This window comes from Rhinolophus sinicus, linkage group LG05 (assembly GCF_036562045.2).
Source record: "Rhinolophus sinicus isolate RSC01 linkage group LG05, ASM3656204v1, whole genome shotgun sequence".
Taxonomy (NCBI): domain Eukaryota; kingdom Metazoa; phylum Chordata; class Mammalia; order Chiroptera; family Rhinolophidae; genus Rhinolophus; species Rhinolophus sinicus.
The window spans coordinates 132,983,076-133,010,477 of NC_133755.1; the positions used below are offsets into that span (position 1 = coordinate 132,983,076).

Below are 27,402 nucleotides of genomic sequence, written 5' to 3' on the forward strand. Positions count from 1 at the left end.
TATCCACTTTTTGAAAAGCATAGTCTGTTTCGTTTTTCAGTATTAGAAACTGCATGACCAACTGACTGATCTGAGGACAGTCTGCCTTGAGCCTTTTAATAGTGGACTTACTACTTTATAATCCTTAGCAAGTATGTTGCAAGGTAAACACTTGCTTCTAATCTGTAAGTCTAAGAGAATTCTTTCAAACGTAAATTATGCTCACATTGACTTTAAAATAACTACCTTATTAATGTTTGCTACTTCACTTGAAAATAAATACCTCTATTGGTAATAAATTATTGGTAGCATAAACCTATGCTTTTGTATGTGATGTTGATATATGGACCATTTTCCTTATTATTCCCAATTTAAAGCCACTCTTAATTTAATTTGATTGGACAATTGGATGTTTAAAAAAATGGCATTAGTAGCTATTTAATGAGACTATATAAAAACTATTGTATAATTTTTCAAAATAAATTCCAGCTTTAAATGTAGAATTATATTTTTTATTTTATATTTATAAAATTAAGTCTGAATTTTATGGCAAATAAAATAATGCATTTCCTTCAGAAATCTTAAAATGATCAATAGATTGTTATAAGGATTTTTTATTTCATAACAATAAAAACAATCTTAGCTAGTTTAAAACTTAGTAGGTTGCTTAGTAGTATGACTTAATTTTATTTAAAATATTTTTTAGGATAAGAATAGGTCACAAGGATCTGAAATTAGCCTATTGTTGAAGTTAATTTCCTATATCAAATATAAATTTTAAATAGGAAATAGCAGGAAGTCCTATATTTTAAAGACATTTATTATTTATTTTTCTAGTTATCCCTTTTTAGATGATAGTGATATATAGCCTCAAGATTATATTTTTAATAAAAATTGATCACATTTTAAATTTGTCATTAATAAATTATAAACCACTGGAACCAATCATTGTTACCATCTCATTAAGACCTCCAGGCCATCCAGATCTACTAAATAATATGTTCAATAGCATATTATTTTAGCATTCATATACAGATATCCCTTGTGCTTCACTCTGTATACATCTGGTAACTTTCTGTTACTAAAACTGCCAATTAAACAGTTAAATAATGAACAACGTAAGGCATAAAAATATATGTATTGTCCAGTGGTGTGATGGTAGTTGTTTAGTCACTGACTATGGCCAAGAGAGAGGCTTTGATTTGTAGCAACTGCTATTTTTGTGGTATAAATCCTACCACTATGGCCAATATCAAGCTACAAACGGAATGCCATTGAATGTGGAGTTGGGAAGATAGGTGCAAAATTTGTTCCCGCAAATCAGTAAGAGTTTCTCAGTTTCTCAGTTTCTAATATATAACATGCTCAAGTGAAGGCAAAAACATAGATCATAAAAGTGAATAGTAGTGCAGATAGAATGTTTATGCAGTTATGCAGGACGTATCAGAAAGAAATGGGGAAGATAAGGGCAATGTTGTTGAGTTCTGAAAGCAAAAGTAAAGAGTTGGGCTTTTGTTAATACAATTAGAACCTTTGAAGTCATTCTCAACTTCAGTACCAACTTATCCTTTCACTCTTGAAAATAATTTGATCTCTAAACAATTAGCATAGCTTTTTGAAGTTAACTGCATATTAAAATACCTATGGAAAAGAGAAAATACACTGAGAAAAACTTCAGCTCTATGACAGTCTCATGAAATGAGTCCGCATGGATGCTGAAGTTTTCTGAATTATTGAGATTTTATCATTGAATTAGAGAACTTTAACTCTTCAGTCATGGAAAATATTTAACCATGAAATGGTCTTCCTTGCTTATAATTTTTAATCAGAAATTCTAAAAGGAATACATTTTTCTAAGATCATTCAGTAACAATATTATAAACATCAATTAATGTCCTGTGATAGTTCAGTCATATGTTCAGAGCCTATGTTAGTAGGAATAGCTTCCCTTGTAGGTAATAAGAAACCTGACAGAACAGGTACTTAAGTAAATAGGGGGATTATTGTTTTCACAGAGTCTTAAATTAGGCAAAACAAGATTGAAACAGCTGCTGAAAGGTGGTATCAAGGAACTTGGCACCTTCTATCTGTATGCTACACTCTTCTTAGACTGAGGCTTTCCTCTTAATGGTTGCAGAATGGTGACAGCAACTCCAAGCATCATATCTGTGTCCCAGGCAGGAAGCAAGGAGAAAGGAAAATGGACAAAAAATACCTGGCCTTTTAATTCAGAAAGGAAATGCTTCCTCTGTCAACATCTTATTGGCTAGAATTATTTTACTTGTCTGTTCCAAAAGAGGCTGTAGATATGAGTTTCTTTTATCTGGAGATATGAGCCACCTCAGTTCTTTTGTAAGAAAGATGTTGTTAGGTATGTAATTGGCTGTGTCTGCCACAGGAGTTTTTAAATTGTGAAGTAGTGTTTGACCACCCGTGAAATTCTCCCAAATTTCTTATTTCAAGTGTCCATTTTTTTTCTTTCTCATCTGTTCTCAGGCTACCTGTCTTTATATAGCCTGACTGCTCCCTTCCTATTTCTTATTTTACACTAGCATTCTCTTTAAAACAAGTTAATGAAGCTTGTTTAAGAATATATCAAAAGTAAGTATAAATATTCCATGTTTTAAATATCTTCTGTACTTACTTTCTGGTCCTGGCCTATATTCTTGAAACATGAATTTGCCAAATTAATTTTGTGTAAGAAACATGAACTGTTATTCTAATATTATTGTAAATTATATATAAAAAAATTCAATCCTATGGAAAATAACGCTGGTTTATTTTTGATGTGGAGTGGTTTAGTATAGCCAACATTTCCCTAACTCTTCTAAAACAGTGAAGAAGATAGAGCAAAAAAAAAAATATGTTTAATGTGGTAACCTCCATAATACTCATACAATATAAATGTATTATAGCATATTATAGGGCAGGTGTTACAAAACATCAGATTCTAAGCTGTTTAGGGGAAAAAACGATTAACCCCAGAGAGTTCTACAAGCAAATAAATCAGGGGAACTAGGTACTAGATTCTCCTCTTGAAACTTCACTATTAAAAAATTAAAGGCTCTGAAAAGTATCACAATTAAGACATCTTGTGTTGTGTTAGCTTACCTCAGTGTTTTCCAAACATCTTTGGCCAAGGGACATTTTTTCCTCTATAATCTCTACATCATCTCTTATTATATTTTGTCTGTTAATAGCAAACCAATTAATCTGCAGAATCAAAGATGTGAAGCATTGCTTTAATGTGTAAGTTCATTTAAATTTTTTGGTTGTATCATACAAATTCCACATAGATTAAATCACCCGAATAAGACTGAGTTAGCATCTATGTTCCTGATTCCTCATGGAATTATTATCTGTGCTCATTTTGCTGATGTGCATGGAAAGTAAAATAACGAATGTGAAAAATTTCAATTATGAAATTTAAAAAAAATTACTTCCATTTAAAAATGGTTTTACAACAGTTTATTTGTGAACTTGGTTAGAAAACCAAGTTTTGCTATGAAATTATCAGAAAGATACTATTGAATATTTAAGCAAACACTTCCCTGAATGAATTAAAAGTTATAAAAAATTATATAATTGGAAAAAAATAAATAATGATAACCCTAGCAAATAAGCTCAGAAATGATTTGAGAAAAAAATACGACATGAAAAAATTCCAGTTTTATAAATGACACTATCATCTGTGTTAAATGGAAAGTATTTTGCAACATAGTTGATAATTTATTTTGTGTTTATTCCAAGGATGAAATTAATTATCTATTCTTATATAAATGATCAGCACTCTAGGTAGATGAATCACGTAGATTTTAATTTGAGACAATTTTGAAGCTACATATTTTTATGAGGTTATAATCTTTTCTGTTAGAGTCTTCTTATTTGTCTAGTTTATGACCCACATTCTATAAACAGGGCTGAAGGAAATCACTGTATTTTAAATCTCATTTACATATTAGGCAATATCTATTGATAATTATTAATGTTCTAATTCTATATGGAATACAAATTCTGTAAGTACAAAATTCCAGAAAATAAGTAGTAAATTCAGCACAGATGTGAGCCTACAGTGTCTAACTCTCAGCTATAGTGATATTAAAATGGCTTGTCTGGGGAGAACCAGAAATTTTTATCTACATGCTTATAGTTTGCTCATCTGTTGGATAGGTAACAATTTTGAATGGCTCATCTTAAAATGAATGCAATTATCGAAGCATTATATGGTCCATCCTTCAAGCCATTCACTCATTTTAATCTTTTCTTTGCAGCCTTCTAGCTCTTCTTATGCATTCTCATTTATAGTTAATGGAAGGTATTATAGCTGAGGCCTTAGCCAATTTCAAATAAAATATGCTGTTAGATAAAAGCTTCTTAAGTGCCAGCTACTCTCTCAAATTTAGACCACGTATTTATTTGTTACTTAGAATCAATGATGCTATATCCTTTATTTACTTTGGAGATCATAAGATGGTATGTACCTAAAATATTAATTCTATGATCATAGTTTATCACAAGATTGAGATTATATAAATTCAGATTGGGTTCTAAATAATAATACACCATGATTTTTTTTTCAGTGATCTTTGCATTATCTGAAAATTATTCCAGCTAACTCTATCAATCCTCTCTCTCTCTCTCTCTTTTTCTCTTTCTCTTTCTTTCTCTCATCCATTATCAATAAGTATTAGCCATATAAATCACAATATGAAAAAATATATTCCCTTATGTATTCCCCATTCATAATTGCTAATACAAATTTATTTGAGATAAACTGCCAGTGACTATACTTAATTTCAGAAATAACGTAAAACTTTTATTTTTCAAAGTTTGATTAAATGAGAAAGCATTACATAAGTCAGTTACAGTTTTGTGGATGAACATTCTGCATAATAAAGATGACTTTTTATTACAAAATGCAGCAACTAGAAACAATAATCTGATCTCCTTAACTCAAATATGAAAACCCATTCAGTAATTTCATTGTATAATAAAACACATATAAAATATTAGTTCAAAAATCCAATTTATTAAGAGAAGATACAATTTTTCTTTTAATTTTTAACCTGGGAATTTTAAATACATTTTGTGTGAGAGCATTTCCTACATATGCCTTAACTCTTTTGAAGTTTAGTCATAAAGTAAGTTCTTATGTATGGTGTGTGTTTTAAATGTTGGGATAAAGACTAGAAACAGCAGAGATTAAATCTATTTACCCCCAAAGTTTTGAGTACTCACTTCTGGTAGAGTACTGATTACACAATGTAAAGAAGTACAAACTTAATGTGTTCTCTTTAAATGCAAGGATTTAAAATTCAATGTGCTAAAAAGACAAAAACTACATGGGAAAGTACCAGATAATAATAAATTAGCCCATCCAGGACAGCACTCTAAAAGCCGTGAAAGGTGAGGTGGATTCCAAAAGAGCACAAAAATCTGCACAGGAAGCTCAAGAAGTTAGAAGAGAATGGCTGGCATTTCAATGTTAAGTGTTGCCTACAGGAGATGTCATCCAATTGATATGTTTGAATGTTTAAATATAATGTATCTGCCGGCTACATGCCAGACTACAACAAACAGTGATTCATTTGTAGCTTTTGGCTCTGTTAGCCACATGTTCCCTCTTTGGGATTTGATTTACTGGCCTAATAAATATTAATGAATGTTAGTCCACACCAAGACCAAGAAGTGGTAGCACAGCAAACAACAACACACTGCCGTGTCAATTTTTTTCTGATTGTTTTAAAATCCAAGCACTTGTATAGTTATCAAGTTATGAACAAAGACACAAAGCACTATGAACAGAGCAATGAAATGATTAAATCTTTAAAAAATTACAAACAGATTGCCAGTGATTTGCAGTATAAAAGCAATGAGATTGTTGCATACAATTCTGAAAACCGTTCTAATATATTTGGATACATGTATCAATGATATAAAATATTAAGGAGTATGATTTAGATATATAATTTAAAAAAACCCTGGGACACATGTATGTTAATTTACAATGCAAAGTCACAAGTTCTTGAAACACTGTTAAATAGAACACATTCAATTAGTGGAATGATAGAAATTGTCATTTAAATGCATTCAGGCATTTAGGAAAACTGAATTATATGTTTAAAAGCAATAAATGTACATATACCATACATAATAACCTTCTATAAAGTTCTACGTCTGTCGCTAATAAACAAAATTTTAACATAAAAATCAATGGGACCTTACACCATAAATGAAGAAACTGAAATCTAAAGATACAAGACAACTTGACAGAGGTCAAATATTAATCATAGAACTGGAGCCAGAGAGCTAACAGCACACAAGTCACCGCAGGCAAAATTTAGCCTTAACAGAACACATTAACAGGACTCCGCTTTCACAATTATAATTAAAATCCAAAGTTTAAAGTCTTGAATCTACTGAACTTTAAGAAGTAGTGTAGCTAACAATGTGTTTCACAATTTTTGATACTAACCTGTTTCCTGATAATATTTAAATTTTAGATATTGGGTTATTACATTTTGAGCTTTTTATTCTTTCCTTAGAAGCCTGCAAGATGTTTTTAATCTCTAAGACATGACTACATAAATTTAGAGTTCTATTACCTAAATAGTATTAGGCAATATACTACATTTTACTTTTTCACTTACTAAATCATTTATTTTTTAAGTAATTAAATGCATCCTAATTTTAAGTTATTAAATGCATCTTTCATTTTTCTCAGAGCCATGGGAATTTTATTTCCCTTCTCTCCCTCTTCTTCTTCTTTCTTTGTCTTCTGCTTAATAGAGAGTGCATATTTCTGAATTTTTCCTTTTTTCTGTCCTTCCTCTCAGTCAGTGAGTGAGCAGAGAGCTTTGCAGCAAAATTTGGCCACTTTTTCTCAGTCCGTTGTTTTCTCCAAAGTATTGTTGGGTATAGATCAAATTTAATAGCCTCTGATAATTTCATTTATTATATTGTCTTTTGTTGTTTTAAAATATAAATAAGGTATTCAAAACAAGAATAGATACATTAAGGAATCTTTGTCATCTTATTATGTGCAGCTTCCTTTCATACCACTATTTATTAAATTAGCTCTTTTTTGTCTTTCATGTACTTTTGAGAATATGTGAATGCCCATATCTAAGCTAATTTGAATCAGGTAAGATTTTGTTCCAGGCAGTTTACTTATTTTTTGATTATCATCTTTTTCAGCATAATGAATTAAAGTTAATGTGCTTAATTATAACATTATGTTTCTGTGAAAATTTAGGGAAACTTAAGTCAATGTTACCCTATCAGAGGTCAGAGGAGGAGTATAAAAGAAAATAGGTAATAGGATTTAGTAGAAATAGTAATTTTATAAAACAATGTAGAGTAATTTATTAAACTCACTGTCATTCAATTAATACATTTGCAGAATTTAATATATTTAACAAGTGATTACATTCAAGTAAAAGCATTCCTATGAAAAGACAGAGATAAGAAAGAAATAGAAATAGAGACGTACCATTCACAAAATGTAGCAGATACAGACGAATGGAAGAAACGAAATAAAACAATCATAAGAGCATTATAAAATTCTTTCCAAGAAACAAGATGATTTTATGCCACTTCCTTATTTTTGTATGAGAAAATTGAGGCACTGAATGAGTGAAAAACTTGCTAGAAGTCACATAGTCAAAGCAGGCCATGACTAGTATTGCTCTCTCATATATCGATAGTATAGAAATTAAAGAGCTCTCTTCAAAAAAGAGATGATGAAGGACATTTTAAAATATCAAAGTTAACCGAAAATTAAAAGGCCAAAAGTGAGAGATAACAAGCATTTTTTTGAGATCTAAGAATAGCTATTTAGAAGTACTGATTCAGGAAGACACCAAAATAATGTTTTCATCAGAGGGTGAAGGCAAGGGATTTTTAGGAGAAAGGGAAGGGGAATAATTACTAGACTAGAAGGAAATAATTTCTATTGGTGTTAATAAGCGGAGGAAGGAATTTCTACAAACAAGTTATTCTTTAGCTGTACATGATAGTGTTAATTCTAAAAAGTGTCTTTAACTTTTAGTCTGGTAGTCACAATATCTGCTTTCCTGTTAGCATTGCAAACAGTTGTTTGGAAGCTATTGCTTCTCTGGCCCAGTCAAAGGTTATTTTGCCCAATTGAAACATTCCTAAAGTTTGAACAGTAAGACATGCAAGTCAGTTCCCCTGATGACAGCTCCAATTCACTTTGGAGTGGCTCCATTTATATTATTTTTCACATTAGTAAAACTAAATTCAAGGTAAAAATATTAAATAAGTGCAAGATGTTACACAAGGGATAAAACATCATTAATGAGAAGTTGATTATTGATTCTGTCATCGATGTAGGAGGGATTTTTGATATTATAAGTTATTATTACATGTTCTATTGAAATACTCCAAATCATAAAATGACTTTTTATAAACATGATTGAGAAAATATCCTGGAAAGCCATACAAAGAGGAGCAGAAAGTAATAATTCAAATGTTTTAAATACATATAAGGTGGTTTCAGAGTGAATGGAGAATTTTGAATGCTGAAGGAAGAAGTTGATTTCGTTTTTAAATAAGATCTTTCAGGATTTAGATAAAAGATATCTTCTGCTATAAGAATTTGAACAGTTTCTTTGTTTGGCAAAGCAGTTAGTCAAGCTTGAGATTAAAAATATTTTTAGAAATTAAAGAACTGATAACTCAGAGAAATGAACGGACACAGATGGACATCTTAGCATTCATTCATGAACATGTTTCCTATTTTATTGGATTGGGATAAGTAAATCGATTTAATCTATGAATCAAAATGCAGAAAAAATGCATCTTTTGAAAATATATAAAATATTTCCTTTGCCTCTAAAAAACTAAATAACTGTGTATGTGTGTATATATATATATATATATATAAAACTGTGTATGTATATATATATATATATATATATATATATATACACATATATATGTACTCTCATTGACCAGAAATTAAAACAATTCTTAGTTGCATAATAAAAACTTTCCAATTGTATAAACGTAAAGGAGCATTGACAAAAATAAAAATCTGATAAAATTGGAAATGTTTAAATCTTGAGAACACAAACTGTATATGATAATGTATAAAAGCTATTATTTAATAATTATTTTAAAAATATGTATACACAAATACTTTTATTATATGCAGTTATAAAATTTGAGCATTACAAAGAATCACTTAAAATTATTTTAAATATTTTATAAATAATAAGAAACATTTTTGGAACATTATCAGTGGTGTATTTTTCTAAAGAGCAGAAGAAAACTGTGATTAAAATTTAATGCATAAAATATAACATGTGAAAAATAGTTTAAAGAGTAATTTTTTTTGCACTCAAAACTATTATTTGAAAGTTAAAATACTGTAAATAAATGGTAATTTTAGGATTATTGGACAACATAAGTCTATACTGTTTTCAAAGTCCATGTAATTAGGGAATTTTCTTTATTAAAAAGGATAGTGCAATTAAGAAAATGCTATGTTTTTCCCTTAAAGTTATTAAATTTATTCTAGAATTTTACGTCTAATATATAGAGAAATAATACAAATGAAAATAATTTCATATGATTCATGTCTTGATTTAATATTTAATCAATGGTTACTAATCTATTGCTGTCTACTATTACTATTTATCTACTAATCTACTTTTCTGTCATAAAACGGCAGGTGTTTAAATAGATCTATTTCTCTGAATTTTGTCTTAATCTGCATAAATATTAGATAATTTTTCAAAGCTATTTTACCATTTTCTTACAAATTTATCTATACTGGTTTTCAGTTTATTTGTTTGATTGACTAAAATAGAAATTCTGGCATCATTTATATATTCTTAAAAATATAAAATGTCCCTTTCAACAAGCTTTTCTTTCTTTCTCTCTCTCTCTCTCTCTCTCTCTCTCTCTCTCTCTCTCTCTCTCTCTCTCCTTTTTTTTTTTTTGGTTAAAGATAACTGGTACGCCTTTTGCCTTCCTGACCTAGGTTTCCATCCTAGCCTACACAGTTTAAGAAATTAAAGCTGCTTCCTTTACTCACAAATAAACCAAATATCAAATACAAGGTAGGTGGTCTCAGAGTCAGTTCTGGCTTTATACAAGAAACGTCTAAATATGTATGGAATTATATAGTTATTTTCTGATAGTACGTTGAAGAAAAAGGTTTTAGCGAATAAAGCTGGACAATCTTGTTTTAAAATTTAAGAAAATGTTTAAGGTGAGATTTTGACCAAACAAAATATATTTGCAAACTGAGTTTGTCCCTCTTGTTCACTACCTATGGTACCCATAGAAGTAATCATTAAAATAATTGCATGGTCATTCTTTAAATAGATTACTAAAATAGTAGAAATTAATATGATATCTTCTAAATCAGCTTGCTGTAATTTCCAAAATGGAAAGCAAGCTTTGGAGAATAGGCAGGTTGAGTGGTGGGGAGGCCTACAGGGTGAATCTTTAAATGCTGGTAGAAAGGTATTATGTTATGTATGCAAAAATAATTAGAAAGATGATCCACCTTCTAAATACATGTGAAATTTATAAAACAATAGAATATTATGTTCTAAATCTTGTTCCAATGTTAATAAAGTAATTTAAGAAAATATTATTTCTTTGGTGTTGAAAAAATATACCAAACGCTAATTTACTTCCTGATAATCAAGCTACATAACAAGTTAAATCATTAATAATTTAAGTTTTCTTAACCACAATTTGCATACTGATCCATTACTATTTCTATCACCATTTTTTATAGGATTCATATAATCACAATGGCTATGAATCAGTGTTGTCATATACACCTAGAACTGAGTTTTTAACTTTGTCTTAATATAAGGAATTTTTTGTTAATATTTGTGAAAAGGATTTTTAATTGAATCAAAGCCAGTCTGTTTTACACTGAAAGTAAAAGTTCTAAGCATATTATTGATTTATGCATTAGAGCATAAAATAATTTACCCAGGTGCAACATCCAAGCTAATCTAATATTTGCTTTGTTTGGTCTCAAAGTGAAAAACATAACCAACAAAATGTATCCTTCCATTCTTAAACTGGTAAGAGATGGAAGCCAAAGAGACAAAGATGGGATGTCATCAACTCAAATCAGGTTTAAGCAGTTCATAATTTTCTAAGATTTTTGGGGTGATAAATATGTAGCATGTATTTAGAAATAATATACACAGCCCTGATCATAATGTATATCTGATATGTTGTACATTTAAATCAAATGGCTTTCAGATGTGTTTCTTTTTCTTCTCTATACGTAACAGTAACTAGCTAGGTTTGCCTTTGAAATAATGGATCTTACCATTTATCTTGAAATTAAAACAAATAAGATGGAGTAGACATGCTATAAGCAAATTCTGTATATTTTGCTATAGACTTCTACAAGCAAAATCGATATATTTTGTTATAGACATTCTAGCAAAACAATTGGATGACCATGACTAAAGGAGTCATGTTAAAATACAGTTGACCTTTGAACAACTCAGATTTGAACTGAATGGGTTCACTTATATGTGGATTTTTTTTTTTCCAATAGTCAGCGTTCTGCATCCCAAGTTTCACATCTGAGGATTCAACCAAATGGGGGATCAAAAACTGTATTTTTGAAAGAGGTTGGGAGTCTGCAGATGCGAAGAGATCACTGTATGCATAGTTCTAGCACACTTTATATAAGGGACTTGAACATATGTAGATTTTGGTGTCCACAGGAGTCCTGGAACCAGTCCTTTGAGGATACCTAAGGATGACTATAGTTTAGTTTTGGGAAAGTAAAAAATGTATATGTGGACTTTTAACTGTTGGGGTTAGCACCCTAACCCCATGTTGTTCAAGGGTCAACTGTACTACAAGCATACACCACACACACATACACACACACACACACACACACACACACACACAGTCTGACTGATAATTCTTCAAGTATCTTTATGCATTGTCAGATATCATTTTTATTTTGCTCTTCAGGGGATTTATTTCACATATACTGGTATGTGTAAGTGGTCACTTAAAGAGAGACAGCCTATCATTGTATTTGTGTTATTGCTTTCTTGTCACTACCATTTAAATGTGAGGGCTGTTTTGAAAGGGATATAATAAACAAGGAAGATATGAGCTAGGAAAGAGGATAAACTACATGTGGAAACATCAGAGCTAACTTTGGGTGCGGTTCATCATACATGGAAGATGGAAGGTAGAAGGAATAATTAATGACAATCAGGAAGTTGGAGCTATAGCAGCGTGCTTTAACTACAAACTCTCTGCCTCCCTACTGACGTAGGGTGTCTGAAAAAACCACAAACCATTTGCCTCTTTACATGGAGGAGTCAAATGTTCAGACCTAATTGATTATTACATTTCATCAATAGATTCTTGACTTATATTGATTTGATTAAAAAAACTTGATTCATTATTTTAGTAATAAGTGTTATATTTCATATATGTTTTCATATCTATCTATCGATCTATCATCTATCTATCTATTCTAGATCTATATCATTTATATATCTACAAAGTAAATAAAGGAAAATGACTACACGTTGGTCACAATCAAAATTTTGTAAGCTAAATCACTTTTCTAGTCCTCTAAAATACAATAGTAAATGATAAATGACAAATCTGCCTAAATTATTCCCTGAAAGTGATAACATTTGAAAAATTTCTTACCTGGGGAAAAAGTATGCAATTATCTTCTTTTTCTATCATAATTTAAATATGTATGTTTAAACAGATGAACTTTAATTGCGTTATTTTGTTAAAGTTTTTATAAGGATTCATTTATAAATTTAAATCCTGTTTTGTTTGTCCTTTTTAAGTAATTACCCATGTAATATGCTTCAAGTAGATAATCAATGAGGTAATGGGTATATTTTTGAAAGAAGAATGAAATCTTGAATTATCAATGCTAAAAGAAAACTTTACTGATGACTGGGTCGAGGGGTGGGCAGCCTCCTCGCTCTACAGATTAAGAAACTAAGGATGAGAGAGGAGACCTGATGGTGACAGATAAGAATACTAATATTAATGGAAAACATCTCTCAATAATTATCTTTTAATTTATTTGTTCAACAGTCTCCCTCTCTCTCTCTCTCTCTCTCTCTCTCTCTCTCTCTCTCTCTCTCTTTGTCTCTCTCTCTATATATGTATATATATATATATATGTATGTATATATATGTAGGCACATGTATATGAATTTTTTAAATGAGAGCTTTCATGGATTTGTCCATATTCAATGCACAAAATATTTGAAGATAAAATTGAATGCAAAGTGACAAATTAAATTTTAAGCTTTTCTTAAATTTTGTTTAAATAAATCTATTAAGTTCAGAGGATGAGGTTGAATAATGACTTCTGCTTCTCTGAGGAGTTAATATACATGAATTTTGCACCCCCGTTCCAGTGTCTTATAAATATATCAGTGAATAGTTTAATGTAATGTACAGAAGCACCAGCTGTATTGAATGAAGGAAATACATAAATATATATACAATTTTCTTTAGTATTTAAAGAAGTACAGAAAAAAGGTATTTCTATAAATGTTTTAAAAGTTACCTGGTAGATTTAGTATATCTGCTGCTGATTTAGTATGTTTTGTATTAGGTTATATTAAATTAAAGATTAACCTAGATATCCTTTTAATGTAAAGATAACAATTATTTGTATCAATTAGATTTGTTTGTTTAAACACTTTTATGTTTAAATATTTTTAGGTAATTAAATGTTTTAACATTGACCTTCCTCTATTTCATCTCAAATCTTACCCAGTAGAAACCCTTATTATTCAGAATCAGATTAAAAGAAGTTTAAGCAATGATCCCATCCCAGCTTCTCACAAAACATTCTTAGTTCCATGTTTAGAAATCATGAAATTCCGAGAGTAAAGAGATCTTGAGAGCATTTAATCCAGAGTACCATCATTTTGTAGAGGAAAAAAAATGAGGTGAAAGGACTTGTCTTATTACACAATTAGGAGAGAGAGAGAGAGAACACAGAGGGCACCATAGATAAAACTAAGTCTGTTACATTGACAACCATCAATTACATTCTTCGTTGGACATCTAATTAGTTTGCACAGACACTGTAAAGCGTATTTCAAAAAATGCTATGCAAATATAACAAAAAGGTAATGCTATGATTGGTGATTAGAACAAGATTAGGATTTTTTTTAAAGTAATTTTTAGAGCAGCAAAAATAACCGGCTCTTCAAACTGTTTCAGCTCCCAATCCTTAGCATTACTAAGTGCGAGGTGTCGAAGGGATTCCATTCACAATCCTACACTTCTGTCAGCACTCGGTATTTATGGGCATCTCTTTTAAGTCATGCACAGGGATTATGTTATCAACTACAATCACCAGTCGTGGGAAATCTGTGCATGAAAGGGCTGAATAATAGCTAAGACTTCTCTCTGTTCACATTTAAAAGCGATGCTTTCATTCATAAGCCAAAACCCTGCTAACCGGTGGGTATTATTGTCTAGACTTCAGTTTCATGAAGAGATCTGTTCTTTCTTAGTATTTTCGAACTTTCTCATCTGGTTTCATGTTGTTTCTTCTGTGTCATCAAAAACTATCTTGTGCCTACTCTTTTTGTGTGCTGTTTCCATTGAGACTGGCCATCTGGCAGCTGCCTCAATGTCTTAATATTATTCTTTATTTTTAAAAGGAAATAACTTGTATGAGGTAGGTTTGAAAATAAGTCATATTCACCAATCACTCTGTTGAGGAAACTCAAGCTTACAGTGAAAATACTAGAAAGCTGTTATTTATTTATTTATTTATTTATTTATTTATTTATTTATTTATTTTTACTTCTACTCATCTTTTACTATGCATAGGCTTATAGTCATTCTGGTATTTTGCTTATTGTACAGAGGAAAAGTTGACTGAGTAAAATATAGAAGTGATATGATTTTAAATACATTGTATTGTCTTTGGGTATAAAGCAGTGGGAGGAATTTCATCAGTGGCTTAATGTGAAAAATGCTGCTCAGGAAGTAGATCACAAAAGAAACAGGCAGGATGAATGGAATTAAGACAAATACTGTTTTGTCCAAAGTTACTGCTCCCTGTCAATATTACCACATCGCCCTTGCTTGATAGCACAGATATTGAAGATTAATCCAGTAAATTGTTTAGTGAACTCCAGAATACCTTTATATTACACCTAAGAAACTCTGTGTGTTATTGACTGAGAAGTATTATTATGATAATTATTCATTAAAAAGCAATTCTACACTATATTTTCTACATCTCGTGATATCACACATTCTAAATAACACTAAGTAAAGAGCTAATGGATTTCATTTTTCTATATATATGGACTCAATAAAGCGCTGCTATTTATTGAGTACTTATATTTCTAGTATTGTTCTAATGATGTAGGAGATAATAAAATCAAAATGACATGCTTCCTTCTTTTAAAGAGTGTATTATCCCAATAAGAGAATTAGGCTTTAGGAGATATAGAAAATTATATTAAATAGAAAAAAAATGGAGCGAGCATTTTGGGGGAAAGCGTTTAAAATAAATATAGCATATCCTTTCTTGTCAAAGGGCTTATCATCCAATAGGTAAATTGTGTTGTAAATTTTAAGTAGGGTATTAATGGACTGTAATGGTAGAATATTTTAGCTGTGGGGAACAATATTAGCAAAAGTGTGGAGATATTAATATAAATGCCATGTATGAGATATTTATTGGTGTATTTGAATTAATTGTATGATTTTTTGTTGGGGTTTTGTAGGAAACATGGTGAGATGACTTAGCTTTGTCATATTTTAAAAAATAGGCAAAATAAATTAGAGTTAATTAGAAAGTGATAGTGATTTCTTATAATTTTTTTTGACATACAATATTATATTAGTTTCAGGTGTACAGCATAGTGTTAAGACATTGATTACAAAGTGATCACACCTCTTGTAGGTCTTTGATGAATAAATAAACAGTATTAACATCTGGGAAGATTTGCCTGACAATCATATGTAGGATGGACAACAGAGATGGGGTTGGGAGAATCAAAAGACAGGAAGACATGTTGGGTTAGAGGTAGCAAAGCCCAATAATAAAGGGGCTGTAAAATGAGAAGGACTGGGCAAATCCAAGAATTATTTTGAAAAAACAAAAACAATAAATCTTGGTGATATAATGGATACAGACATTGAAGGAGTGGAAAGACAGGTGACTTCAAGAATTATCATCTTAACCATTGAAAAATGCCTAGATTATCTGCAAAATTGTTTGAGTATAGACATGGGTTTGGTTTGATATGGGGAGGTTAAGCAATTTGTTTTGGGTCATACTGAGTTTGAGATAAGGCTGTACATCCAGGTGGAAATCTCTTGAAGGCAGCTGGAAATGCAGCATGGAGGCACTGTTGAGACTCAAGTGAGATTCAGATACATAGATGTTCAGCAAGGAACTATACCAAAAAAAGAGCACAGAGACAATTAATCGTTATATGGTTAATGATAATTGCATGAAGAAATCTGTTACTGTTATAGTTCTTACAATGTGGGAGTTACTTTGATATGGAGTGTGAAGTAATGTTATTTTTCTCAATGATTTTTTTTTTAATTTTCACTCTTTATATTTGGACATTTTTGACAGTACTAACTAGCTAATATATTATAATAGAGTTTGTCTACTTTTATCAAAAGTTATTATGAATACACAGTGGGCAAGTCTTAAGCCTTGAGCTGCCTTTTTTTAAGAACTACATTTTTGATAGTTATGAATTTATTCTAGAATAAGAATCTACATAAGAATAGCAGGACCTTTTACCTACTGAAACAGTACAAGAGTTATAGTACTAATGTCTTCTATTCAGTTCTGGATAATTTCTAAATTATAACCATGCAACCAGAAATTTAGAATTGCCTGTGTATTTGAGGTGCATTTACTTGAACTAAATAAATGTATGTGTAATTGTGTTTATTTTTTTAAAAATCATATTCTTAAATTGTAAACTCATCTATTATTTTCTAGTTTATGCAATACTGTTTTCCAAATGTTTTGTTCCTTTCATTTCTTTCTTAAACATGGTTGAACGTCATCTAACTTCAATATCTCACCACATCATTTTACATTATGAGGCCTTTTACATCTGAGCACAAAAAACACAATACAGCTTTAACTAATATCCTGCTCATTAATGATTTGGAAGGTAACTAAAGTTAACTATGGCTAGGGATGTGTTTTCCTTAGAAACCAATTCATAAAGTACTTAAGATGAGCTCAATGAAAAAATTCAAGTATGGGTTCGTGTGACTCGTATTCTAATGCACACACAATGATTTTTTTAAGTAAAACACATTTAATTTACTGAACAATAGAAACTTTTGGGATGTATGTTTGTTACTGATAATTATCAATGTAAGTTGTATAATATCAACTACTACAGAATATCATCCTTTTTTATGAAAATAAATTATTTAAGTTATATAAACTATTTGGAATGATCACAAAACTAATTTATCTGGCTAAGAACACTGTTTAGGATTAATTATGCACTGGAATTGGTCTTTGTGGTAGTAAGGATTCAGAAAGTAAAACGAACAAACAAAAATCCTCAGAGTAAAATACTTACCCAATATAAGCAGATCACACTCATAAAGCAATTGCTCAGAATCAGTTTTGTTTTGTGGTGGAACATGATGTTGAAGACACAACTGTATTGTTTGCTATGGAGTAAAACTATTAGTATTTGAGGAAATTGTCTCCGTTTTTAGACTTTCAGTAATATTGTAAAAGATAACTTGACAAACTAAACATTAAGATGACATGATATTTTTACAGAAGTTTGTTGTCATGAACCCCTGTGTTTTGTACAGGTGTTACGAACAGAACCTAACAGCACCGTGCTTGATAGGGTTGTGTCACAGTTATATGACATTATCTTTGTTTTTAATAGGAACATAAAAATATTTAAAGGTTACTTCTTGATATCTCTTTTTTTCTGAAATCACAGTTAATTAAAAATGAATGATTTTGAAAAATAACCAGTATAATTCTAGAAGATTTATTTTTCCTCTTCTGATAGGTTGAGTTAAATTCCTTTAACTTGATTTATTCCATCTCAAAGATACCTGTGAAGGTTCACAAAAATTGCTGAGGCTCTTGCTTTAGCATTTCTTCATGGGTTCAAAGAGATAACTCTTCCTGACAGTGTAAGAAAAACAATATTATATTCCTTATGCAAAACAGTTAGAATTTAGGTGGGGATGGCAAAATATAGGGCAAAGATAATACTGTAAAAATAGTTTGGACTTGAGGTAAATTTGAAACTCTTTTAAGGATTTCATATCTATGCCTATATTATTTAATTTTAACATTTAAATATGTATATTATTAGGCTTGGTATGATGGTAATTTAAAATAATTCGTAATGTAATGTTTCTAAATATGAATCAGATAGCAGTTAATGTATTTGTTAATCACAACACTGTCTTTTGAAAATTTGTGAATATTTTTTGTGTTCCAATGACATGAAATCATTCTGACTAAATCTTAATTTTTGAACATTCTCAGTGTGCAAGTCTTAACTCTATAGAATGCAAGGTAAATGTGCTGAAAAGTGATGAAACAAAGAGTCTTTTCTATTCCGAGTGAAAATCAAGCAATTCCTCATTGACTAGAGAGTAGGAAAACTGGAAATAATATTCTTCTATCTCTGGGAAACGAATTAGATGATAGGAATTCCTTTTTTTCTCCCTTTTTTTTTTTTTTAATGGGAAATGATAAAGATTGAAAACTGACTGTGGTGAGCCACAGTAAGAGAGCAGAAACTTGCTTGCAGGATAGTATTACATACCTGGCTCCAGCCTTTGTGCACTCAGGCAGATCCTTAATATGTCTGCACTTCAGTTTTTTATCATCATTATCATCATCATCATCTTACCTCAAGTTATTTTTGCAGTTCAAAGTGAGATAATATGACTGGATGTGTTTTTATAATTGGCAAGTGTTAAATAAACATAAGGTGGTATTATTAATTATGTCTCATTTTCAAGTTTTTTTTTATTTATGCTTGCCTTTTCTGGAATGCCTCAATTGGTCTTTTTTGCCAATTGTTTTAAACTCTTAGTAGAAGGCAAACTTGCTTTTCAAAGTCTTGAGAAATTTTCACTTTTTTGTCTGCTCCCATCTCTGACTTAGCTCTTAGAGCTTTCTTCAGGACATATCAGAATTAAACCAATAGTAACTTTGTCACCTACAAGTAGAGGTATGCTTGCAACTCTCATTCAATCTGTATCCAATTTCCAGAAATACTCTCTCATTTCTGATTATTTCCTTTCATGCTAGAGAGAGCTATGACATCTACTTCCATGCTCTGCATTTCAAGTAAGTGCTCAACAGACTTGTGGCTCCATGCTACCCAGTATTAACACTAACCTGGCCTGATCACCTATGCTGAGCATGTATACAGCTCATTGAAATAATAGGGAACAGTTGTACAAGGCTGAAGTGGAGGGTGACACAAAACATAAGAAAAAACAAAAAAAACAAAAACAGAACTGTGGCTGAAAACATAGCTTATAGTCATTCTGTGAAGAATTTTGATATATATGGCTTTTTTATGTAGCAATTATGTGCTTCTTATTTCTCCCCTTAGCAATCCAGTCAGTATCACCCTGCCATCTGATCTGTTAAAAACAAACAAACAAAAAACAATGATTGGATCCTATAACATTTTTTTATTAAGAAGGACAATTGTATTTTATTTTGAGAATTCTATAGTATTTATTCAATAAAATGTATCAATCCTTAGCAAATAGTTATCAACATTCAAAATAATATTTGTCCCAAGTTAAATAAGTATCAGTTGAAACGTTCATTATCAAATTTTAGATGTTTAATTACTTGGGAACTTAAACTAAAATGTAGTTAGAGATCACTTGTCATTGCTCACTCAGTTTACTTTTATGATCATGAGAGAAAAAAGCTATAGTCATTATGTAAATAGTATATGATAACTAAAAAGTTTTGTATTTCTCATACTAGAATATTTGTTTATATTTGATTTTGGAAATAGTAGTGTTTATTTTTAAATACATTCAGTTGCAAAGCTATTCATTTTCCCTATCAACCGATTAAACCCCAGGTTTAAAATGATGTCAACTAAGGAATTAAGCAGAGTAAAGAAGAGCAGAAAATTCAGAGTATCAAAATTACTATTGGTAAAGTTTCAAACAAGATTTGCTTTTGACTTATAATACAGAAGAAAGGTGAGTATTATAATGGAATAATGATATGATATCAACTCATATAGAATTTAAATCCTGAAATATAAATAGGACAAATTGTAGGAAGGTCAGTACAGCTTAAGGAAACAGCAAGAAAAAAGCGTTCAAATATGTGAAATTATATAGCTCCCTGGCTCAAAATAATATATATTATAAAAACTGTTTGTGTACTCTTCACTAGTCATGATGTAGCTTGATTCTGATATGATAAAATGTTCAAATAAATGTTGAATTAGCATTTTGCAGAATATGGTAAAAAGAATGTCCTTAATAAGCAGTAGATTAATTCATGTATTTGCTAAATTATTTTTTACTATAAGATTCTAGAGTAAGACATCTTTAAATAAGAATTATACACTTTTAGCTAACATTTATGTAGCACTGTATAGTTTGCAAAATGCTTTGCATATGTTATCTATCATGTTTAATTTTTTTCCCACTTCTTTAGAGATAAATCTTCAGTTCAGAGAGGTTTAGAATCCGTCACCAAATACAAACCATTTATGTAGCTGGAGTTCATAGTTTCTAAACTTCAAACCTGTAATCATTCTGTTATGCCATTTTTATGCACTGGAGTAATACAAATATTCATAATAATAATGCTAATTATAATGATAAAAAGCCCATCTCTCAAAGAACCTCATACAATTTTGAGAACCCAAGATTTGTACATAAAATACCAATCGTAGAATACAAGCAAAAGGTAGTATAGAAAGATTTGAAACAATCTTTGGGAGAAAAGTAAATACTCTGGCATTTCAGAAAGAAATAGGCTAGAAGCTAGTCTGATGAATCAACTAAAGCAAAGAGGTCTTTTCATTAGCAAGAAGAGCACAAACACAGCCATCACGAGACAATGGGCCAGTCTACATACTCGTATATTGGAATAAAGTGAAACATGGTGAGTCCTGCTATTATTGAACCTTAGATTTCAGAGGAATAGAATGTAAACCTGATTTAGTAGTAGCTAACAGACATTGGTTCTTTCTAGAGAAGGAGAATTGCATTGTGTAAAACATAAAATGAAGTTAGTTTGCAAAACAAAATAGGGGGAAAAAGGGAAACCAAATAGGAATTGACTTTGAAAATCCTTGGTACAGGACTAAGATGAAAGTGCCATAAAAATTAGGAAAAACAGAGGAATTAAAAAAACAGAAGTTGATATGGCTTAAGCATAGTTTGTATTTAAGGAAGGAAATTAAAAGAAGATGAGAATGAACTTTAAATGTCAAGAATTCAGAGATGTGCCGTGTCATTTTAGAAAAGGAGAAATTGGGAAGGAGAGCTAGTATAGAAGTTTTTTGGTTCAATTTTAAGCATTTTAACTATGAGGTAAAAGTGAGCTGCCTAGGAATATACAAAGATGGTTGGAAATATTTTGAGTTACAATTCATGGCTGTAAAACAATTATCAGCACAGAGGTTAAAGCCACGAATGTATAAGGTCATTAAAAAGAGGAAAAATTCTAGAGGCAAGACTTAGCCAAAGGGGATGACTGTTTAGTAGAGCAGGAAGTAGAGAAGCAGAGTGCAGGTCACAGAAGTTAAAAAAGAAGATACCAAATGGCCAGTGATCAATAATAATTTTAACAGAACTACAAAATGGTTAAAAGGTAGTGTTGAGGAAAAAGATAGCGAATTCTAAGACAAGATTTTGCATAGATGGAAGCTTAAATATAATGAAAAATTAGGTATAGAGAAATAAGAGAATTATTATTTTAGCTATTTAGCCAGAAACTTAAACAAAGAGAAGTAAGAAGAGCATCAGAATAATTAAAATATTCTTTTTATTTATTTTTTTAATTTAAGTATAATTTGTATATAATGTTAGTTTCCAACGTACAATATCATGATTCAACATTTATATACCTTACAACGTGATCCCCACATTAAGTCTAGTAATCATCTCACTGTGCAAACTTACACAGCATTATTGACTATTAAAATATGCCTTTTAAATATACACTATATTGGAAACCTTGTGTTAGAAATTCTAGGAGACACAAGAAAGATCAGAAACGGTATTTTTTTTCTAATATAATAGTGGGGAGGTGAAATGTGCATTAATTGGTAGTGAAGAAACCAAACTATCATAAGTATGACTTGAAGCTCTTAATGCTATATATATGAAGAAAAGAGAGAGGTACCTGAGTTATCCAAGTAGTGGTTCGGCTTCATTAACAAAGATAGCCAAAAATACAAGGCCTCTAATTAGAAAACCTTATTTCTCTTCATTCATAGTCCAGTGGAGTACAATCCAAAGCTGATGGGCAGCTCTGTCATACTCCACATGGGGCTTCTAATATATCTTGAGTCATCACCGTTTCCTGAAAGACAGAAAAGGAAAGAAGAGTTTGGGGCACATAATCCTGAAGGAGAATTCTCAGAAGTCATACACAGCGCTCTGCTCGTATTCCAGTTGGCTCAAATCTAATTGCCTACAATGGAAGATGGGAAGTATAGATTTATTAACCGGGCAGCAAAGTTCCTAGTAAAACTCAGGTAGGGAAATTAATACTGAGGGATAGGAACTAGTTTCTACCATCAGCATCTTTCATGGAAAGATCATCAAAACTACAACGAGATGTATTTTTGGGCTAGAATTAAAGGATGGGTGTAGGCTTGGCATATCAGTGGAGTGGGAGCAGGGAGTACAGGCTGAAGGAAAACATGACCAATGGAATGGATAAGAATCAATATAGGACTTCTTTTTGGAAAGTGGCCAGTAGCCTAGCAGGTAGGAGAAAAAGTAGAACATAATTCTGAAAAGGTATTTTGGAACATGATGTAGACGATCCTGAATTCCAGGCTTAGAAGTATGGATATATCATATAGTGACCATGGGCATGACTAAAGATTTGTTTGTTTGTTTGTTTGTTTGTTTGTTTGTTTATTGGGGAATATTGGGGAACAATATGTTTTTCCAGGACCCATCAGCTCCAAGTCAAGTCATTGTTCTCAATCTAGTTGTGGAGTCATTGTTTTCAATCTAGTTGTGGAGGGTGCAGCTCACTGGCCCATGGGGGAATCGAACCTGTGACCTGGATGTTATGAGCACTGCGCTCTAACCAACTGAGCCAACCAGTCACCCCAAGATTTGGTTTTAATAGAGTTATGGAAATATGGGAATTATTCTACATAAAAATTAACTGGGAAGCAGTATTTAGAACTTGTATATTTGGAAGAAAAAGTGGAAAGTCCATATAGGAGACTACTGCTACAGGATATGTCATCCTGAACCATAATTAAAACTAATGGTAATAAACAAGGAAGGGGAGGGCAAGAAATGAAAAACGTTCTGGAGGTAGACTGATATAACTTGACAATTGTTTTGAAGTCAAGGTTGTGGGGCAAAGTAATATATAGAACTGAAGTTGACTTTAAAGTTAAATGAACTAAAGGCGCTAGTGGCAGGACCAGTAACAGTTGGTAATTTAGGGATGCTGGCAGGTGATGCAATGGACAGAGATAGAGAAGGCAATAAAAAGAAAGAATTAGGAGGAAATATTGTGTTCATATTCGACATATTAATATTGAAAACTCTACAGTCTGGCTGCTAGAAATTCACTTTAGTCAAGCGAGTGATTAGGGATAAATATATAGATTTGACATGTCTGAAATATATTTTTATGAGCATACAAATTATGGAGGCCAACAGAATTTTTTAAGTGAGTCTAAGTTGGAAGGTAGGCACTGATATTGAGGCAAAATCTGTTGAAAACAAGACAGAGTTAAGCATAGCAGTTAATCTTAGGGGTGAAGTAATTTAGTTTAGAAAAAAGTAGAGAATGGAAATAGAATCAGAGCTATGTTGACAAGTGTGAAGGAGATAAAGCAGACCATGGGCAAAGCAGCTCAAGGCCACTGTGTGTGTGTGTGTGGTGGAGGTATTGCTTGGGAGTACAGATTTGAGGAGAAAGGGATGACTTACATTACCACCGCTAAGAGAATGCTAATAAATCAAATGGAGACAGGAAAAGCTTTCTGAGAGTAGCCATGAAGAGGGAACAAATTGCAAATTCAAGTTAGATAAGATTTTTGTTAGATAGATTGGCATCTTTTAGACCTTTTGTCCACTGGAAATCTTCATTCTAAGGGAAAAAAGTAGCAAAAATGAAATATGTGAAAGGTGTACATAATTTGAATTTAAGTGTTAATTTACCATACATTTTCCCTCTCTTCAATTAAATTATACGAGAGATTCCATCACTTGTATACAAGTAGACAGTCCCTTAAAACCAGTGGCAGTGTTTCCAGATTCTTCCTCCCTATCTCCCTCCATTTCCTCCTTCTTCCTTTCTATTATTTCTTCCCTCTCAAAATTATATATATATGAAAGGGAGGACAAAACCTTGCATATTTATACTTCTCCAAGTATACTTGGGGATACTACAACATCTTTCTCCCTTCATTTCATGGAATTCCCTGAAGCACTTACGTGAAACTCAAAAGATTTAAAATGCTATGTGGAAGCTAGTGGTCTTGATCAGCCAAATTACACGTTCTCACTATCGATGGTTATATTCCTAGGATTTGTAATGTACTAACTATAAACGTAAAGCTGGTCTGTAAGAGCTGGATTTAGTTTCTGTAAGAGCGAAAACTAAATCCAGCTGTTACAGACCAGCTTTACATTTATAGTTAGTACATTTTCAGGGGTAGAAAAAAGCGTTTAATTATGAAGAAATCAAAACAAGAGTTTGAGTATGTAATTACTGGGGAAATCACAACATTTAATGATATTTATTTAAAAATGGCATTATTTCAGACTTTTGAGTAATTGCTGTCTGCTAGCACTCTATTAACTCATACAATTCTTATCACACCCTTATGTGTCAGGTCTTACTGCTGTCCCCCTTTTCCAGATAGGGGAATAGCACAGAGAGGTAATGTTAACTTGTTCAAGGGCATGGAGCTGGGTGGTCCATCTAGATCACATTGCCTCTGATGAGCAATTCATTGTTTAGATGATTAAAACTGGAAATATTTTTAAAGAAGATGTTCTTGTGTAAAGATTGATTGCCAACATTCTGATACTTGGAAACTTTAGAAACGTATATAACTATCCTCACTAGGGTAAAAGTAATAAGGGAATTTAATTAAAAATAAGTGTCTACAACCAAAGCTACATTTACTTCAGTCAGACACAACAAATCAGATCAGAATGTTTAATTACTATCCAATCAACCTTTCTGTTCATTGTGTCGGTTTAACTTAGAGAACCAAACAAAACATTTCTTTGTTTGTCAAGGAAAGGCTATTAAAACAAGGGTGCTCTAAAATTGCATTAGAAAGATGAAAATGGCTTGTTTGATCTTCTGAATTTTTATATGTCAGAAAGATTATTGTGAACAAAAGTGGACTCTGAAGTGACAGATACATTATTCAAATAACTTTGATTGAATGTAAGATTTTTTAATGCTTTCATCAAGGGCACACACTAATTTGATTTATAAAAGAGTGGCTTTAAAATTTGAAATATTAGGGAAAATATTTTTTTAGTTTAATAGCTAGACTAGGTATTTTTAATATAGAAATGATATTTTTGGATAGTACTATTAATTGATAAATATATCTGGATTATTACTAGAATAAATTAATATACAGTTGACAATTTGGAAAGTCCTGAGTTTGACTTATTTGAGAAGTGTTATTAATATAAAACTGGACTTGAAATTTTGATTTCCTTTCTCTTAAAACAGGGATTCAAATGATACCAAATAATAAGTCGAAACCAATCATCTTTAGTATGGATTCCTGCTTCTAACAATGCTTTGATATCATGCATATTGCCATATCCTCTGAAACCTATCATGATGACAGAAGCGTGTATTAGAATGCAGTTCATTCTGATTTGGTTTTCTGTTTAGAGTTGAGTTTGTTACATTAAAGATATTAGTCCTAGTATCCATAGTACTGTTTTCTTAGATTTATAATAAATCACAAATTATTTTAATCTCTGTACTTTGGTAGTTTCTATTACATCAGAAAATACCTTAAGGTGATTTTGTCTTGTTACTTCTGTCTTTAACTATTTTTCCCACAATTTAAAAATGTATATTTCATAGCTAAGCTTATTTTTTCCTTAATGATTTTCTAGTCTTTTTAATGACTTTCTTAAATCACGTACATGGAAAAGACTAAGTATCTTAAAAACTGTTCTTGGTTTAATGAAATGCAGATTTTCCTCTTACAAGTAATGTATAGTAAAGAAATGCCATTTGTCATCTTAGTTTGGAAATTAATTGATAAGGGCAGGGATCTTTAAAACCTATTACTTGCTGTCATGCATATGAAATTGTAATATAAAAAAAATGCTGATTTCTGGTTTCTTTTTAATCTTACCTATCTTTCTGTTTCTTTTGCAGCAAAAATGTTGGATAGAATTTCTTCTCACTGCCATTTAAATATATTCTTTTCTTCTGTCAATTACCACAGGTTTAGTCCCTATGAGTGGTATAATCCACACCCTTGCAACCCTGACTCTGACGTGGTGGAAAACAATTTTACCTTGCTAAATAGTTTCTGGTTTGGAGTTGGAGCTCTCATGCAGCAAGGTATACGATTCAGCCTGCTCTTTTCCCTGGGCACCATGTCCCACTCTTTGCTGGGGGTGACAGCTCTTGCTGGCACAAGTCGCTTGCATGGGTGCCTCTGTGCATGTAACCATATTCCAGCTTCTCCATCTACCTAATGCATTTAGGCATTCTCAAATCCCTTCCAAAAGAGGATCTGAAAAAATAATTAGCTTTTGCAAATGCACATAAACGATATTCATCTAATTTTTTTCTTAACCCACAGTAGGTACATTATTTCATAGATAATCACACTAACCTAATCCATTAGCCAGAAGCTGTATTTAAAGTACTAACAAGATTACATCTCCGTGAAACAAGAATACAGTGAATTGCTCCTGTTTCCTGTTTCCTTTGATGTAAAAAAAATTCTTTCATATCAATTCTTGATGATTAGATGTACTTGTACTGCATGATTAGTAAATCTACTGCATATAAATTTGCAAAATCAAAAATTTAACTACTTATTTACCTTATAGAGTAAAATATTAGCCATGTCTGATAGCATATAAGAATATAAAACATTGCATGCTCAGAAGTGCATGCAAAAACACTCTTTCACAATTAAAATTTATAATATT

The 27,402-nt window shown here is 31.3% G+C and overlaps 1 protein-coding gene across 6 annotated transcripts in view; it reads left to right on the forward strand.

The window, feature by feature from the left end:
• GRIK2 (glutamate ionotropic receptor kainate type subunit 2) overlaps positions 1 to 27,402 on the forward strand; it is a 590,198-nt gene that overhangs the window by 452,967 nt on the left and 109,829 nt on the right. For 4 of the 6 annotated variants that reach the window (XM_074333338.1, XM_074333339.1, XM_074333340.1 and 1 more), the window contains exon 13: positions 26,685 to 26,803. In XM_074333338.1, the coding sequence (XP_074189439.1) occupies positions 26,685 to 26,803 (119 nt within the window). Of the gene's footprint in view, positions 1 to 25,948; positions 26,828 to 27,402 lie in introns of those variants that run through there. The other 2 variants (XM_074333341.1, XM_074333342.1) reach the window with 2 other exon arrangements.